This window comes from Odontesthes bonariensis, chromosome 13 (assembly GCF_027942865.1).
Source record: "Odontesthes bonariensis isolate fOdoBon6 chromosome 13, fOdoBon6.hap1, whole genome shotgun sequence".
Classification (NCBI taxonomy): Eukaryota; Metazoa; Chordata; class Actinopteri; order Atheriniformes; family Atherinopsidae; genus Odontesthes; species Odontesthes bonariensis.
In genome coordinates this window covers 11,737,282-11,755,913 of record NC_134518.1, presented here as the reverse complement: position 1 = coordinate 11,755,913, position 18,632 = coordinate 11,737,282, and the positions used below count along the sequence as shown (strand labels likewise).

The 18,632-nt window shown below is 44.4% G+C and overlaps 1 protein-coding gene across 1 annotated transcript; it reads right to left on the bottom strand.

Annotated features, from left to right (window-relative positions):
* Nucleotides 1-2,000: 2,000 nt before the first annotated feature.
* lpar4 (lysophosphatidic acid receptor 4) lies at nt 2,001-4,416 on the bottom strand. The gene is made up of 2 exons (XM_075480970.1): nt 3,204-4,416; nt 2,001-3,071 (listed from the first exon to the last, which is right to left on the bottom strand). The coding sequence occupies exons 1-2, from the start codon at nt 3,777-3,779 to the stop codon at nt 2,583-2,585; spliced, it is 1,065 nt and encodes a 354-aa protein (XP_075337085.1). The 5' UTR covers nt 3,780-4,416; the 3' UTR covers nt 2,001-2,582.
* Between the last annotated feature and the right edge of the window lie 14,216 nt (nt 4,417-18,632).

Here is an 18,632-nt window from a genome sequence, read left to right as displayed (position 1 = left end):
CACGAAAGCATTGATTTTGCAAGGCATGAGGTTGTTCATCTTCTGAAACTTTAAAAAGGGTGCAGTGCACTTTTAGACAGGAGAGAGTGTTGTCTCATAACATTTGCGGTTGTGGTCTCAAATGTGTAGCGTCTAAGGTCTTCACGTGCCAAAAGCAAATGCTAAACCACAGCTCAGCATCACGGGAGAGGTTCTCTCCGTCCTGTTAGTTTCACACCTGTCGGTTGGTCTGAAGTCACACCCAGAGAGTGAGATTTACCGATGGTACCCGGGCTTCTTCTTAAATGTAAAAGCTTTGGTTTCACCTCAACACGTGTAGGTCAACCGCCTCGACTAAAATGTAGAAGTCAATCTGAGGTTTTCAAAAAAATGTCTTTGTTCCAACTTGTGGCCACTAGATGTCAGCACAGACCGCTGCTCACAGTTTCCTGATCTGATTTAAACTTCTTGTTTTTTTCTCCTTCTTCTTCTACATCCCAGACTCACTCTGCCCCTTTAACGGAAGCATTTGGACGGTTAGCAGTTAGCTGCTTTCCCCTGCAAAACAGGAGCAACATTCTTGACGTGAACCACTCAGGGGTTAAAGGGGAGCTCTTGCATATTTCCAACACTCCCACTCCTCTTATTTCCTGCCCCTCTATCCACTGCAGAGCTTTCTCCCTGCTCCCCTTGACCCTAAAATCCATTCACCGTTATCTCTGTGTCTCTGTTGCTGAATACATATTGTCACATCATTCACTCAGCCAAAGAGGGGTGGTGGGGTTAGATCTGTTTTCTCTCTTCCTCTCTCTCTCTATACATATCACTGCAGCAGGTACGGAGGTCTATAGCATTACCAACTATGGCCATGAATCTGTATCCCAGGATTCTCTACTGTAGAAGGAAAAAACAGCTCACTCTGACTGTGCTCAGGATAGAAAAGAGGTCCTTTCTCCAGGATCACAAAGATGAGTCTGCTGCTGCCTCTCAGCACTACTGCTGGAGGCCTGTTTATGGCAGGAAGCTGGAACAGTGTATCCTACATAAGAAAAACAAAATAAGCTTTCCTAAAGGATTAGTGGGAATGTGTTTACGCAAATGACCAACTAACAACACCACAGCAAGCTAGAAAAATCCTGGATCTAGTCTCGGTAGAACCTGTAGCGCTGTGACTGTCAGTCCCCTTTCTTTCTTCTTCACTGTTTATTATTCCACTCACTCGTGACTTAAAAAAGCGACTTAAAGCCCTCCACGCAGTTATCAAGCTTGACAGTGAGGTCGTTAAGGAAACTTTACACCTCATCTCATTTATTCAAGACCCGTTTGTGCCACTGAGTCTAACAACTGGCTGCAAGCCATTTGTGAAAGTTAAGTGAAAGTGGATGCGGCGTCATATCTGTAATATCTGTATACCCCTGAACTCGATGCAAAAGACTGACCGTAAAACCAGTTTACTGTTGTGAACAGGTCTTGCACCCCACTGGACCTTTGTGATGAAAGGCTTTAAAACTAAGAGCATTTCAGACAGAAGGATTCCACAAATTCATACAGGCAAATTCAGCAATTCTCATGTCTGGATCTGCTGAGTCATGGTGCAGCTTTGGGCTTCGTGTTGTGTAAGAAGGTGATTTTGGGTAAACAGTCAAGAGTGTTCATCCGTACTTTGGAATGTGAGCATATTTGTTGCGTGTAAGAGACTTTGAGCAGATCTGCAAGTCTAAGGCCAGATTAAGACAGAGAGCCCTCATTCAGAGGCAAACAATGGACCATTGCTAAAGTCATAATAAGCATTTGGCCTGTGACACAGCACACAGGACAAGGTCCTCGAATGAATCGGGGCCGCCCTCTGCGACATCAGCGAACTTCAAGCGCTCGCTTGGTGAAAACGAAGGGCCGGAGTGGAGGAACTCCTCCACGAGTCAAATTTACAGTCCTGCAGACAAAAGGCAGCTGACAGGAGGCTCGACCGAGAGAAATGGGCACAAGGACGGAAGACAGAAATAATAAATGCAGCCAGGACAGAAATTCAAAACAGACATTTAGTGTCCTCAAACTCAGCAGATCAGCACAACACTGTCAACACATCACAGTAGTAACAGCAGATCTCAACACACCAAAGAGTGTCATTACATTAAGATCTTACATTATGTAATGAACTGTGAAAGCTTAAACTTTATAATATCAAAACCTATGGATTTGTGTATTAAAAAGGTTTCAATAGGGTGGACAGAAATCTCCATTTAATGCAGAATCCAGTGCATTTGTAAGTGTTTGTGTGTGTGAAGCCTGAGTGATGATGTGCTGGAGGCTCTCTTTGAGTCCCTTTGTGTCTCTGGATGATTACAGTAGTTCTAGTGTGGCTGAGTCTGTGGTCCCTACAGTGCTCTCTCATAATAAACCCAGATACATTCCTCTGTTCTCCAATGGTAGATTAATCCGTAAAGCCCAGGCCATACCTCAGGACTTACCCCAGGTTTTAACTAATCTGGTGAGCTATTTGTTTGCCACTTCCAGGATCACACAGCTGACTGCTTTAACATTCAAGCTCAGGGTTCCTGTCAAACCCACCCTGTCTTTCCTTCCATTCTCTCTTTCGCACTGAGTCAGAGCTGAGTGTCAGTAACCACTGTATCTTTTCCATTGCTGGCCGGGGTGTGTGTGTCTCTGGGGAGAGTGTTTGCCGTGTCCATGTTCTCAGTGTCGCTGCGGGGGATACTCTCAGGACGAGAGACGGTCCCTTTGCCTCCCATGGTCAGGCTCTTCTGAAAGCTCTCGGAGGTGAAGTAGTAGACTACGGGATCCAGGCAGCAGTTGAGACTGGCAAGGCACAGGGTGATGGGGTAAAGTGTTCGGGCAAAGCGTTCCACCGTGCAATTAGCCAGGGCCTGGGTTCGCACCAAGGCATACACAAAGAGGATAGAGTTATAAGGGACAAAGCAGATGATGAAGATGCCTAGATGGACCACGATCATCCGCAGAACGCGCCTCTTGCTGTTACAGCCATGACCAACAGTCCCCGGGCGACGGAGTGTCCGCAGAACCAGCGAGGAACATACCAAGTTGGCCAAAAGGGGGAGGAGGAAACCCACAATCTGGGGGGAAAATAAAAAACAAAACCGTGACGTAAAAATAAAATCTTGTTGTTCTGTATTTGTGCACCTTAATAAACAAATATACAAGAAGAGCACATATCAATGCACGAGTATCGGAGCGTGCCCGTTCACCTCAATGAAGATGGTGATTTTGGACAGGTAGGTCTTCCAGGTGCTCTTGGAAAAGCCCTCGAAGCACGTGGTGGCTCTGTGTCTGCTGTTGATGGTGGAAAAGAAGGTCACCGATATCCCTCCGCCCACGATGGTCAGCCACACGGCCGCGCACATCAGCGCCGCGTTCCTGCGCGTGCGGATGGAGCGCGAGCGGAACGGGTAAACTATTGCCAGGAAGCGGTCCACGCTGATGCAGGTGAGGAAGAGCATGCTGCCATAGATGTTGGTGATGAAGGCCGTTCCTGAAACCTTACACAATCCATCTCCAAAAGGCCAGTGGCGGTTCACATTGTAGAAGACTTTGAACGGCAGCGTAAAAACAAACACTAAATCAGAAAATGCTAAATTAGTCATAAACATAGTGGTCTCGTTACGCATCTTCATCCGGAAGCAGAATACGAAGAGGGCAGCACAGTTGGTTATCAGGCCTAAGATGAAGACTACGCTGTAAACCGCAGAGTACAAGTCGTACTTGAAGGAGTCGTCAATCCCACAGTCCTCCATTCCGGTTTCGTTGATCACCAGGCTGGCCATGGTGACAGCTCAGACAGGGAGGGGGTCTCCTCAAAAAATGTTACATAAAAGCCGTCAGGAAACGGGGAGTCAAGAGAGGATTTCTGGGGATCTGAGGGATCAGCCGGGGGCCCTCCAGTCAAGCCCCCTCTAAGTCATCGTGGACCCTCAGACACACAAACGAAGACAGACACAGTCAGGATGCGCGGCTGCACAGCTGGTCACTCGGTCCTGTGGAGAGAAAAGGAAAAAGCACTCAGTCACTTCCGCGCTATAAAAATTGCCGGCCAAGAAACAAACCCTGTCAGGTCTCCAAAAAGACAAAGCCTGGTGTTATCAACTGTAAAACAGACCGAGTACGATAAATGTGAAAACTAATCACACAGAAGGCAGAAATTTTTTTTTGTGTTACTCGCATGAGTATTTGAAACAGCAAAACTGTACAATTCTGAGGAAACAACCATATGGGGGCCAAGAATGAAGGATACAAAAGCAACTCCCAGGAATGATTTCTTTATGCAAATGTGTCACGGATTTACTTAAGTAACTCTTTACTGGTCCGGGTTAACCCCACTGAGAACCTTTGGGGTGTGCTGGAGAAGACTGCGCAGCGGTCCGACTCTCCCATCATCACTACAAGATCTTGTCAAAAATATGAATGCAACTCTGGACGGAAATAAATGTTGTGACAGTGCAGAAGCTTCTCGAAACGATGCCACAGCGAATGCATGCCGTAAGCAGAGCTGAAGGCGGTCCAACCAAATATCAGAGTGTGTGACTTCTTTTTTTTTTGGGGGGGGGGGTTATAGTGCATATAAGACACGTGAGGCAGGGGGTTTAAACAAAAGGAATATAATGCACAGCAAACAAAGTATAAAACAAGATGCATGTTGCTTTTTGTTGTTGAATCTAAACTTGACTCAAAACAACAATAGCACTCAAGCGCATTTCTGTGCGCTCATTTCTGTGCATTCATTTCTGTGCATTCATTTCTGTGCATTCACTTCTGTGCGCTCATTTCTGTGCGCTCATTTCTGTGCGATTGTTCACGTATATAATCTCTCAACTCAACTATTCCCTTGCCGCGTAGCACTGGGGCTGTTGCCGGAGCTCTCCTGACTGACTGTAAAAGGGAGAATACCTTTGTGATTCGGTGTTAAAAGAGATCATCATCATGAGATCATGCAAAAATCAAGTTTCGGTGGCGTAGTGGGTTAAGCAGGCGCCCCATGTACAGAGGCTACAGGCCTCGCTGCAGGTGGCCCTTTGCTGCATGTCATTACCCCTCTCTCTGCCCCCTACTTCCTGTCTCTCTTCAACTTTCCTGTCTATTAAAGGCATAAAAGCCCCAAAAAATAATTTTAAAAAATCAAGTTTCTGCCACGAATGCAGAGAAAATAATTGGGCGCCTGCTCAGTACGAAGGAAACGCCGCGCAGAGTGACTCCCACCACCGCAGAGCACTTCTGCTCAGATACAATGGCTTTGTTTTATTACATTAACAATCATAGTGACGCAACATCGCGGCAGACAATGTATTTTCTGGCTGGTTAGTCGAAGCAATATTTGAACGTGTGATGTCAGAGAAGGAGACTCTTAGGAATGTGTTGATATTGTAGAGTATCTTATCTCTGTGCCAGTGTCCTACGCGTTACGAATACACGCTATTCACCTTACACTTGTTTTTTGTATTGTGCTGCCCAAACAGTTATCATTGCACATTTTTTCTTATATAAGTATGATCACTGGTGAGTCGGTACATAAAATGTGCCCTTTTCTCACATGTTGGCAAAGATGTGTCTGAAATGAGTCATGGAGTGTGGATACACCCATGTCAGTATCTCTATTTTGAGGCTTCCTGGTTTCTGTCATACTCAGACCGCAGTGTACATAGAGCATAAAAAAACCTGCTCGTTTGTGCCATGGTCATTCAAATCAAATCAAATCAAATCAAATTTATTTATATAGCACATTTCATGTACAAACAATTCAAAGTGCTTTACATAAAATAAAAGCATTGCAGCAGGGAGTGGAAGAAGCATTAAAATACATAAAAGAATATAAAGAGAAACAAATAAAATAATTTAAATGCATTTAAAAACAAGCAACATTCCTGATAAGTTAAAAGATAGCGTGCAGATTTCATGCATAGACACATGAGAAAAGAAATGTTTTTAACCTGGATTTAGAAATGTCTACATTTGGTGAAAGTTTAATCTCCACTGGCAGTTTGTTCCACTTGTGTGCAGCATAACAGCTAAATGCTGCTTCTCCGTGTTTAGTCTGGACTCTGGACTGGACCAGCTGGCCTGAGTGCTTGAAGTACGAAGGTTCCTGAGGGGGATACTACAAAGCAAGTTCAACACAGCAAGGCTCTCCCTGTGTTAGCTGACTCCACAAAACCTGAAACCTAAATCAAAGATGGCAACTATCGCTTTCTTCTTCAGGTTCTGTGTGGGCTAACATAAAAAGGAGGTGCCTCGAGCCTCATTTGACTCTTCATCTGCGCAAAATACACCAATCATCTTTGGATGATCTCCATAAGAAGAGCAGGTTGTGTGCAAAGCAAAAAGAAACAATGTTTGACCAGAGGACTGCCATGAGAAAAATTGATAGTCTTTCCAAGGAGTTTATGTCTAGCAGCACATCAAGCTCTTAAACGTTTAACTTGCACTCAGCTCCGACGCTGCACCATAACTAAGTAGTTTCCTGATCTGTGTCAGTATCAGCAGTATAAAACAGACTTGTTGTCGAACTGGGACAAAACACAAAAAAACATGTACTCTGTTCTCATTCTGATTTACCAGCTGAGGGACGCCTTCGTGGAAATGTGACGCACAGCTTTGTTTTACTGTCACTGCTTCCTTGGCTGAATATGTAACCAAGCTATTGAGGTGACGGTTAAATTATTGATCTTCTGTCAGTCAATCTGACTTTTATTCAATGTTGATCGAGTGCTTTCAATTTAGTTTTAATGTCAGGTATCAGTATTGATGAAATAATTCAATATTTTCTTTTTTCTCCTGTCTACATGAAAACCCCACAGCAGCCCCCGGTGTGTTCCTCACCTGCAGGTTGCTTTGGATAAAAGAATCTGCTTCATGCAATTCAATACATGACAAAATGCAAGTCCAAACATAAACTGTTTCACAGAGCAGGTCATGTGATCAGGGTTAAAAGACTGACTTCAGGCTCAACAAACTCTGCAATGCCACTCATCCCACAATCTCTGATCATGTGTGTTTAGCTGCGTCTTATTTTTTTACTATCGCATAGCCAAACTGGGAATGTTCAAGGTGTTGATAAGACACAGTATCCAAGTTTCAGGAGTTTTGGTTTTTAGTACCAGGATAAGACATTATCCAGGTGTCCGAGGGCAGCAACACATAACCGGGACACAGGTACTGTAAACACACAACTAAATATTCAGAATTTTTATGTGAACAAACACCAAATGTGAATTTCGGGGGCATAAAGTAACTCCGACCGACTTCTGATTTGGTTTAGGAAGCCACTCATTTCGTTGCTGCATCTGCAGAAAAAACACAAACTAGTTTTTGCCAATAAGCAATAGCTGAATCACCAACACAGGGTAAAGTAACAGTGTCAAACTGAACCACTGAGCATCTGTATTGTTCTTCAGGGGGAAAGTTCACCGTTTTGACACATCTTTTTTAGCATAATAGTGCCACACAGCATGCAGAAACAGCTGTCCAATGTCTGCTGCAGCTCGGGACAGAGGTGTGTGAGGAAAACACACTCTACTGAGGTCTTGCCACCAAAATTGAACAAGAGATGCATCTTAAGAGAGATGTCAGGGTCGTTATTGTTGGAGCTTGACCTGTATTATGAACTCAAATCCCATGTCACCTCGGAGTCTGCTGTGTTGATTTCTCAGGTCCTCCATAAAGGGGGAGCGATTCTAAACCGCAGCAGCGATTTAATGAGCTAAACTGGACTCATCATGTGTGACCCAACAAAGTTAGACCAGCAGTGAGGTGGTCTGCTTCTCTGGCATCGTCTGCAGATACCCAGCGGGTCTCTGGATAAGATTCACTCAGTCTTCTCAGCACACACTCCAACACACACACACAAAGGCAACGCTGTGAGCGTAAGCTCGCAGTCCATCAGCCCCGCTCTGTGCCAGCTGCAGGGTGACATCTTTACTGCATTTTCACACGCCTCCCAGAAAGCCTAGACCAGCCCTAACAATGCCCTGACTGTACCCATGTGGACCAAACACACATTTGCATTTGTCGCCACACGGGAAAACATTTACATGTGCCAGTCCGCACACAGGGTCCTGTGTACTGTGGCTCAGACCCAGGACCCCTCGACAGCACCAGCTTTGCATTCTGCCGCTGATGTTTCTGCAGGCAGCTCGGAGTTCAGAACGCTGAACAGTTTTCAACAGTAAGAAGAACCTAAACCTCTGCTGCAGATGTGGAGCAGAGTTAGGCGTCTTTTGGTTTACTAGAGGTCCTGCCAAGGGGCTTCAGTCCTCAGTGTGTGCATGTGTGGATTTCTTGTTGGTGTCGTGGACAGCTGCACAGTTACAGGGGTTCCCCCCACTACTGGCCTACGGCAGTGACAGAAAAGAGGCCCCCGGGACCCGCTGATATGAACTGATCCAGTTCAGGCTCAGCTCTCACCCAGCTGTTCTTTTCTCTCACATGCCAGGGGAGAGTGTTCCGTTAAAGAGGACATCTTCACTGCTTTCAGCTTAGAGTCACTGTTCAAACTGTAGGAACATCCCACGCCACGAATACCACCAATGCATGAAGTTTAGTCCTCCGCAGACTTCTTAATAATCTTTTCTCAACTCATATTAGAGCATAAATGGTCAAAGAAATAGGTGACGGAATTATTTGTATTTGTCCGTGGTTGTTCATTTGAATCATTTGGACTGTTTCTCAGACAGAACTCACCACTCAAAGATTACACATCTGTCAAAATGCTAAAAAAAAAAAAAAAAAAAATTGAAGTATTTTATGGCATTAAAAGGATCAAACGAATCAACTTATAAAGGAAGCGGTTAAATAATCATGTCGAAAACGTTTTCAGCCGTAACACAGTTAACAAAAGATGCATGCATACAGACAGTTGTGCCAAATCCATCCATCAGTCGCTCGCGTGCTCTTAAGTGAGGAAAGCAGCCAGTCAAACATTCCCTGCGAGTGGAAACAAAACGTGTTTTTACCAGCGGAGAAGACAAACTGTTATTGTCTGAAGACAAAGCCGTCACACTCACGGGCAGCGGAGCGGATGGTGACAGCTCACCTCCCGGTCACTGATGTTTGTCAGCCATGCAGCGGTGCAGCTGTCAAAAGAGAAACTCCAGACTGTTTTCACTCGAGCTAAACTGGGGCGAGAAGCGTGCGGAACCGCTTATAAACCGGTAACAAATCCCGCGGGTGTGAGTTCTCTCGTTAACCCTAACGAGTCGCGGCGTCCGTCCGACTGCATCACGGTCCACCGCCACAGCGCCTGTGTTGGTGCGCGAGCACGTGCCGAGAGCGCTCGCGCGGTCACAGGAAACTAGACAATAGCACCTCGGCTGAGCAGACGGGGGGGGGGGGGGACTCGTTATATACAGAACAGTTGTTCTGTGGATATAATACAGTGCAAAAATCTTGTAGCCACCACTTTACCATTTGCTTCCAAGCTACCAGACTTTCTTGTAAAGTGGTCAAGCATAGAAAGGGACTCCTAACTCAAGGGATGAACCAGTGTTACACAGAAAAAGACACGTTTGCCAAGAGACAATCCTATATTGTATCTTTAGGCTCTTGGTTATTGGCATTCTGTTGCAAAGCCTCCCAATATGTGTCATTTTTTTGGTTGTATTTATGAAAATTAGAAAGATTACACAGTTTGAGTTCAAAATAGCAATTTTGCACCAACAGTGGGATTTCCAAGGAGCTAATAGCCAAAAACTTCAACATAAAATCTTATTAGACATCCCGGCATGGTGTGCAGTGTGTCCGGAAAAACTTTGACGAAACCGGACAGGTGGAGGGTGAAAGAAGAAGTGTCATGCCTGAAAATAAAAATATATATATATATATCTGCAGCAGATTAAAAGTGTCTGAAAGAGATGTCTTTAAGAAATAGAAAAAAAAATCAGCAGAGACCTGACACAGGACCTGATCAATGCAGCTGGACCTTCAGTTGATTCATCTACTGTTGGCCCAAGCCCAAGGTGTCAATGGAAGGGTGGCCGTCAAGAAGCCATTCTTAAGGAAGGGAAACAGGGAGAAAAGGCTGAGGTTTGCCAAATAACACAAGAAGTGGGCTGAAAATCAGTGGCAACAGGTCTTATGGAGGTATGAATCCTCCCCAGAGCCCGGAACTCAACATTATTTAACCAGGGATCATCCTGACAGAAAACAGAACTAAAGGCAGCCGACATCCAAAGAAGAGCTTTAGGATGTGCTTCCAGAAGCCTGGAGAACTATTCCTGAAGACCACATAAAGAAAGCTTGTCTAAGAGGGTTCAGACTGTGTTGAAGAACAAAGGTGCTCATACCAAATAATAAACTTTAAAGTTAGTTAGAATTGCCTTATATGCTGTATTTACATTTGCACATAATTCAGTCGATCACTGCATCTTTTTCCTGCTTTGCAACCACAAAATGAGGAACAACAGGGGAAAAAGGTGGAAAAGTTATGTCTGACTAAAGTGGTGTCTTTAGTGGTGTCTCAAGGCTTTTCCACAGCAGCCTACTGTTGTCTGTTTCGGGAACTTCTGTCACTTTTTGTATTTCCACACTGACGCCATGATGTTGACATCAGAGCTCTGCGGTGAACCAGACCATCTGTTGCGGGTCTTCTGGACAGATGATGCTTAGCATTTTCATACTGGTGCATTGCCAGGTGCATTAAAATGCTGCTTGAAAATAAACTAGAATTCTAATCAAATCAAAGAATGTAATCTCTATGTGCTTTTGTGAATAGAGTCATTTTAACGACATACTTTGATTTGAGAACATTTATTTGAGAAAAGAACAGCAGCCGACTTAATTCAGTTTACATCCCAGCAATCTGTGCAAGAAGTCAAGGGAACTGATTGTATTCAGTCTTTTTCCCATCCCTGTCAGTGGAAGTACAAAAAAATATAATGCATTGTTTCCACTATGACCAGGCTTAAGGGCCATGACAAATACCACCCATAAATTTGAGACATTTTTGATGGAAAACTCCACAGATTCGTGACTGAAAATAAGTACTACACTAACCCAGAGGCTTACTTATGGCCATGAGGTGTGTTAGTCAGTATTATCAGTGTGTCAGAGTCATAGCTGGTACCTTTTTTACGGACTCCAGAGTAATTGCTGTATGATTCTAGAGCCAAACCAGCAAAAAGCATTTTGCTGGAAGACTAGACTCAGCGCAGGCTGGTGAGAAGCAGTTTTTAAATACTCTTGGGGAACAGTGAGGTGCTCCCCCCACCTACCAGGGGTCACTCAAAGCAGGCCTTGCAAAAGCAGGAGGGCCATCACACTGTTCTCTGATAACATTTTACTACAGTACTTTATGAAAATGATTAGCTCATCTTAGCTCATTAGCTCACATGATTAGGTTAAAAAAAAAGGGCACCTTAGAGGGGCAGTGTCTCTTTGAAGTAGAGATGGGCATAGGTTCAGCAATCTGCAAAAAATCTGTCAATAAATTCTGGAGCAATTTTAGAATAATGTGAAAGACTTTTAAAGGGATGGTTCGGAGTAGATTCACCCTAGGGTCATTTGAACCGTAACTCCAGCCAAGTAGCCCACCCGAAGTTTTTCCGATATTGGCTGAACATCAGCCGAGTTACTGAGTTATCCCGAATAGCTTAGTACAAGCGTTAACGGACCCTGGCAGTATCTCCAAAATTACCACACTAAAATCACATGCCATGACACCAAACTTCTACAGTAGTACAAATATGGTCTGTACTCACAAAACGATGCATTTGGAAGTTTGTACATAGTCCAGGTGTTTATTATTATCAACACAAGCCTGATAGCTTCTCTGCTGCTAAAGCTGCGTCGACGTCACTTCCTTGATCTGGGAGCTTCAATGTAAGATGAGGGTTGATCTACTACTTTAGACAACAAAGCAAGGCTGCTCAATTTCTCCATTGATAAAATAAATTCACAACTCTGAAACATAAAAATTCATAAAAATTCATGTAGAATATAGCATATACTTAGTTGTTTTCCATGTTTAATCGTGAATAAAATATTGCTTTATTAAATCAATCCCGATCAATTTTTTTTTTCAGGGTTGGGGTTGCATTTATAATAGCTACTGAAACATCTATCGAAAACAAAAGGCATGTAGAATGCTAAAAAAGAATGAATGAAACAAGCATTTAGTTTTTTACTTTAATTCTCTACCACATACTGTAAGCCTTTTCTTGTGTAAACTCACATACTCATAACTGTCATTTTATCAAGAGCTTCACGAAGTGTTTGTGTACAACAAAGACATACTGAGCTTCCTGTAGCCAGTGTCCATCATAATCCAAACAACGGACTCACTTCAGACATTCCAATTGACCTCCAATGAAAAGGATATATAAAAAGAAAGCATAATGAAGGCTCAAAATAGAAATGGCATCTTCAGAGTGGACTCCAGTTTTCCATAAGATAATAGAACTGTTATCTGTGCTGCGTAATACCTCAGAATAACAGCAAAGCGCTTTTTTGGCTGATCAAAGTGCTGCCACACCATTGTTACAACACAATCATAATGTCTGAGGCTACCAATAGAGTTATTTTTAACCAGGTGACAGGGGCAGGTTTTGGACAGGTTCCTATTGTGTTCAGGCTGGCATTGGGCTGTGAGTGGGTCTTTAGGCTGTGTGTCCATGTCTGTGTGTGAGAGTGACACACACATACAAAGAGAGAGGCACTTGACAGAAAGGAAGTGCTCTTTGGGGGTAGCGTCTGGCAGGCTGACCACTTCACAATAGCAGCAGGGAGGACAGGACATCCTGCTTACTGCTGAAGTCAGACATACATACTGTATGCACACACACACACAATGCTGCACACACCAGCAGATGTTTTTAACCCTCTTAATCGTTGGTGTTGAAGAATTCATGTTTATAGAAGTGTGAGTCACACACTGTGATGAACACACATTCCCCTGATGATGTTTCATAACTTGATTTCTGTTTTTTTTACTCCATAAAGTCAGCTTAAACTTGTTGTGGCTTCATGGGTACTGATGGACTTCTGAATCCATCAGTGCCGTATTCAGTTCAATTTAATCCAGTTCAATAAAACTTTATCAATTCCCAAGGGGAAATTATATCCACAGCAGTATTAATTATTGTTAATTAAAGATATGCTAATGTTATAGATAGATAACAAAATAAAATATCAGCTGACAAACATGTTGAAAATTGAAGTGTAGCGAAGAGGAATGTGTGGTAGAATCAGAGGTCACCATCAATGGGTTGGGGTGTTGTTTTTGTAGCTTGGCAACAACACAGCTAATGATGTCATGCATAGCGTCGCCAGGTATCACAGGTAACTCTGCCTGTTGACAACAAGGACAGGAATAGCGAAAAGATCAACATCCGGGGAGCAAAGATGCTCCTTCTCAGTGACATGACCAGAATTACATCTGTCAGGATCCGTGTTTTTGGTCACCTTGTTCTCTCCTGTGTTTTTGGTTTTCCCTTGTTAATTTGCCCCAGATGTTTTAAGTTCCCCTGATTACCCTCATGTGTATTTAAGTTCAGTTCTGTCCCTTGTTCCCTGTCTGATTCTTGTATGTCTCCCAGTACTTCAGTTCTGTTTGCTCCCGTTCCTTGGATTATTGTTAATAAAACGCATTCCTTTTCCACAACGAGGAGTTTCCTGTTGCCTTTGGATCCTACTCACCCACACATCGTGACAGAAGAATCCGACCAAGGATGGATCCAGCAGCAGGACCTGGACAGATTACTCTTTTTGAGTACTTTCGCCGGGAGGCTATAAAGTACGAGCGCCGTGTGGAGAAAGAGGCAGCGCAGCGCTCACCTTTCTGGGTCACCTCGCCAACGGCAGGAGATCTCGGGGGAACGCTCCCCGCTGTTCCCGGGGAGGTTCCAGTGCTCCTCGCCAGGGGGTCCCTGCCGCCGCCGCCGCCACAGCCCCGCGCCGCCAAAGGCGCTAGTATGGTTGACGCGTCTGTCACAGCAGTGGCGGACCGTGACGTCAAAATGACGTATCAGGCCTGGCGCTTCCCTTGAAAAGACGGCGCAGCGCGTTGTCGTGCACCAGTCGATTTTTGTAACTTGGCGACGCCACCAACGAAAAACCGGATGGACCGCTGTGAGACCAGGGACAGTGAGGAGGTGCGTTTGTACAGGCAGCTGTACGAAACTGCAGTGAAACAGCACAGGGACCACTAAACTCCCAAAACTGGTGCACAGAGATGGGCAGAACTTTGGGGAAAGAGGGAGAGTTCTGTAAGAATGTGTGGAAGAAGCTACGGGACAGATATGTAAAGAAGAGGGCAGAGACTCAAAAAGTGGTGATGCCGGGGGCTTCAGACCATCACCTCTTTTAACTGAATTAAAAAATTTAAATTATCCAGATACTGCAGCAGTATCATTAATGACAGTATTCCTGCTCTTCATTGTTTTCTTCTCCACTTTTGTGGTTGTAGAGTAGCTGTAACCTTCACGTAGCAGCGCCACCTCTGTGACGGAGAAAATTACAACTACTGGCGCAACGACTTGCGCCACTATATATGGCGGGCACGAACTCGTGACGTCATCAACACCGCTCGCGCTAGCAGACGCAGCAACCATGCTAGTGCCTTAAGGCGCTAGCATGGCTGCCGCGTCTGTCACGGCGGTGGCGGACCGTGACGTCAAAATGACGTATCAGGCCTGGCGCTTCCCTTGAAAAGACAGCGCAGCGCGTTGTCTTGCACCAGTCGATTTTTGTAACTTGGCGGCGCCACCAACGAAAAACCGGATGGACCGTTGTGAGACCGGCTCAGTCAGGAGGTGCGTTTGTACAGCACCTGTACGAAACTGCAGTGAAACAGCACAGGGAGCACGTAAACTCCCAAAACTGGTGCACAGAGATGGGCAGAACTTTGGGGAAAGAGGGAGAGTTCTGTAAGAATGTGTGGAAGAAGCTACGGGACAGATACGTGAAGGCAAAGAAGAGGGCAGAGACTCTGTTGATGTCGGGGGCTTCAAACCTTCACCTCTATTAACTGAATTAAAAACTTAAAATGATCCGAAAACTGCAGCAGTATCATTAATTACAGTATTCCTGCTCTTGACAGCGGCATTGTTTTCTTCTCCACTTTCGTGGTTGTAGAGTAGCGGTAACCTTCACGTAGCAGCGCCGTCTCTGTGACGGAGAAAATTGCAACTACTGGCGCATCGACTTGCGCCACTTTATGGCGGGCACGAAATCGTGACGTCATCAACACCGCCCCCTACGCCAAGCTCCCACGCTTCCACGTCGCCTCTGTTGTGTGAGTAACCAATAGGATAGAGGTTACTGCCCCCTAGAGGTTAAAGAATGGGGAGTAGAATGTTCACTTGTATGAAGAGCCTGACACGATTCAGTAAAGCTCCGAGTCAACCTATTTAATGTGTAGTCTGCTTCTGTTACACTTACCACCTGTCTGAATCAGGTAACATAACATGGTGTCAGGAGTGGGATAGAGACGAACGGTGACAGTTCGGTCGACTCTAAAAACAAGATCATAGTTTGTGAGGAGAGCAGTGTGCGAACTAGCCTGAGAAGAACCGACTAGCTAGTGGTGGAGGAGCGAACATGGAGCGGCTACAGATCCCCCCGCCACCGAAATTCGATGTCTTTGAAGGTTTGGAGGGTATGTCAGATGGATGATGTTCTTGTGTATGCAGAGACACAGGAATGCCAAGATGAACGGCTGTGGAAGGTGCTGAAAAGACTCGAGGAGCATGGAGTCACCTTGAAGGCAGAAAAATGTGAGTTCTCCAGAGACTCAGTTAAATTCCTTGGCCAAATCATTGACGCTGAGGGGGTTCGAGCAGACCCAAACAAGGTTAAAGCTGTGACTGCCATGGAGGAGCCAAAAGATGTCAGCGGGGTGAGACGTTTCCTTGGTATGATAAATCACCTTGGGAAATACATACCTCAATTAGCAGCGAAGACACAGCCACTGCGAGATCTTCTGAGAGAGATAAACACATGGGCATGGGGAAACGCCCAGCAACGGGCTTTTGACAGCATTAAAAGTGAGTTGAGCACCACACCTGTTATGACACTGTACAACACAAAAGTGCACACAGTCGTGTCTGCAGATTCATCCTCTTATGCACTAGGAGCAGTCTTACTACAACAGCAGGAGGATGACACACTAAAACCAGTGGAGTACGCTTCACGCGCCCTAAGAGACACAGAAAGAAGATATGCCCAGATCGAAAAGTAGGCGCTAGCTACAACATGGGCCTGTGAATGCTTCTCCGACTTCCTGGTAGGCATAGACTTCCATATTGAAACTGATCACAAGCCCCTTGTTCCCCTGTAGGGTCAAAAGACTTAAACAAACTACCTCCTAGAATACAAAGACTACGCATGAGGCTGATACAATACAGATACACAATCTCTCATGTACCTGGGAAAAACATGGCCACTGCAGATGTCCTGTCGAGAGCACCTCAGAAAGATGCAAAAGACACCAAACTGGAGACAGAGTTGAACTTGTACGTCAACATGGTGATGAACAGCTTGCCTGCCACAGAGAAAAGGCTGCAAGAAATAAAAGAACATCAAGACAGAGACAAAGTACTGAGACAGGTAAAGAAATACTGTCACGAAGGTTGGCCTGACAAGTTTGCACGGGACGGGAGATGCCACCAGTATGCACCCTTCGCTGGAGAATTAACTGTGGAAAAAGGCCTGTTACTCAGAAACAAAAGACTGGTCATACCCAAAACATTGCAACACGAGATACTGGAGAAACTGCATGTGGGCCATCTCGGCATTGTGAAGTGTTCAGTTATGTGTATGTTTGCTCCCGTTCCTTGGATTATTGTTAATAAAACGCATTCCTTTTCCACAACGAGGAGTTTCCTGTTGCCTTTGGATCCTACTCACCCACACATCGTGACAACATCATCTGTTGTCAACAGCTCTGTAATCCTCCTCCTTCGCTGTTACCTCTGTCTGCAGTCTCTGTCTGCCCATATAGTCTTAAAGCTGAGTAGAGAGGCCTGCAGTCATGTTTCTTCCTGGTTATCCTTCTGTGTCCTCATCAGGGCTCCAAGCTTGTCCATGTTCCCTTCCAGTGATCTCACATTTCCCATGATGATCAAGGGAAGAAATAGTTTGAACTTCATCCTCCTTTGTCTCCATTTTGTCCCTGCTCTGCATCCTAGACATCTTCTCTTCAACTCATCTTGATTTGGGGTCTTAATCCAAGCATTACTTGGGTTTTGGAAAGCTCAGTTAGCTGCTCCAACAGGTTAAAAATGTTCCTGTTGTCATGGCCATGCATCATAACAGATGTAAAAAAATTACCAGAGTTACCAGAAGCTCTTCCAGCAGTACAGCATCCAAACCGGCATGGAAAAATGTTTCAGAAATCTGTGTTTTCACAGAAAAAGTTAAGTAGATATTAACACGAGTAGTTGGAGTGTCCTTAATTCTGCAAGTATTTGCTCAAAATTCAAAGTATAGGACAAATCAATATAACTAATGATGGTACTGAATTAAATAAGGTGACCAGACTCAAGCACCAAATCAGATAAAATGGCACAATATAAAAAAAAAATTAAAAAGAGCCATACAGAAAAAGCAGTGATTACTAAATTTACTTGCAGACATTTTGATATATAAAATATAAGTTTTGTCTCCTCAGATTCATTTTATCAGTTATATTGATTTTTACATTTCAGGCCCATCAACACTTCCAAAAAAAAAGGTTAGGACACGAAATCTTTTCCTTTTGTGTAATGTTACCCTTCCTTAAGAACACTCAAAACCATCCGAAATTGAAGATTCAAAACTGAGCGCTGAAGCACTTTAGGTGTTATTTTGTCCTATTCTTGCTGCCGACATTTCTTAAGGTGTGCCACAGTGCAGGGTTGTCAAAATTCCAAACACATTCTCTATTGTAGACAGGTCAGGAGAGCAAGTAGGTCAGTTTAGTATCTGTACTCGATGCTAGATGATTTTGCATTGTCTTGTTGAAAAATGCATGGACTTCACTGGAAGATTGTTGTGTTGAGGCAGCGTATTTTGCTCTTAAATCTTGATGTACTTTTCTTCATTACCATTGTGCGCATGAGCGTTTCCAAGTGCACTGATATAATGCCATACCATCACAGAGCCTTGCTTTTAGACCTGTTACTCATTACAGTCTGGCTGGTCTTTTTTGACATTGGTCCAGAGCACATGGCGTCCACAGTTCACATTTCCAACGTGTGATGGTCCATCTCAGATACCTCAAAGCCCAAAGAAGTTGACACAAGGTCTGTACAAGGTCAACAGAGGTCTTTTTTTCGTGGCTTTTGTTAATGTAACTCTTTATTGTAGTGCTTGACAACATTTGCACCAGTAATTGATTTCTTGTGTAGTTATATAAGCAACTGATGACTGATGGTTCTTCATGTTGTGTCATCTGAGGGATCAAAGATCAAAGGGGTCCAGCTCAAACTTGCGCCTTTGCCCATAACACACTGAAAATCCCTCAGAGTTCTTGAATTGTTTAATGATATTCATGCCCTGCAGAGGGAGAAACATGTAAATCCCTTTGAATCTTTCTTTGAGGACAAGTTCTCTAATCAAATTGACTGCTTTTGTTCATACCTTTAAATACAGCCCATAATGGCGTCCAGTGCGGTACCTCCCTTACATCTGGCAGGAGGGAAATTCGTCTCACA

What these genes read in the sequence shown, in the direction of transcription:
- lpar4 (XM_075480970.1), bottom strand. Translation starts at nt 3,779, where the DNA reads ATGGCCAGCCTGGTGATCAACGAAACCGGAATGGAGGACTGTGGGATT. An exon ending in AAATCACCATCTTCATTGAG is followed by an intron (nt 3,072 to 3,203) that starts GTGAACGGGCAC and finishes TTTTCCCCCCAG; the next exon opens with ATTGTGGGTTTCCTCCTCCC.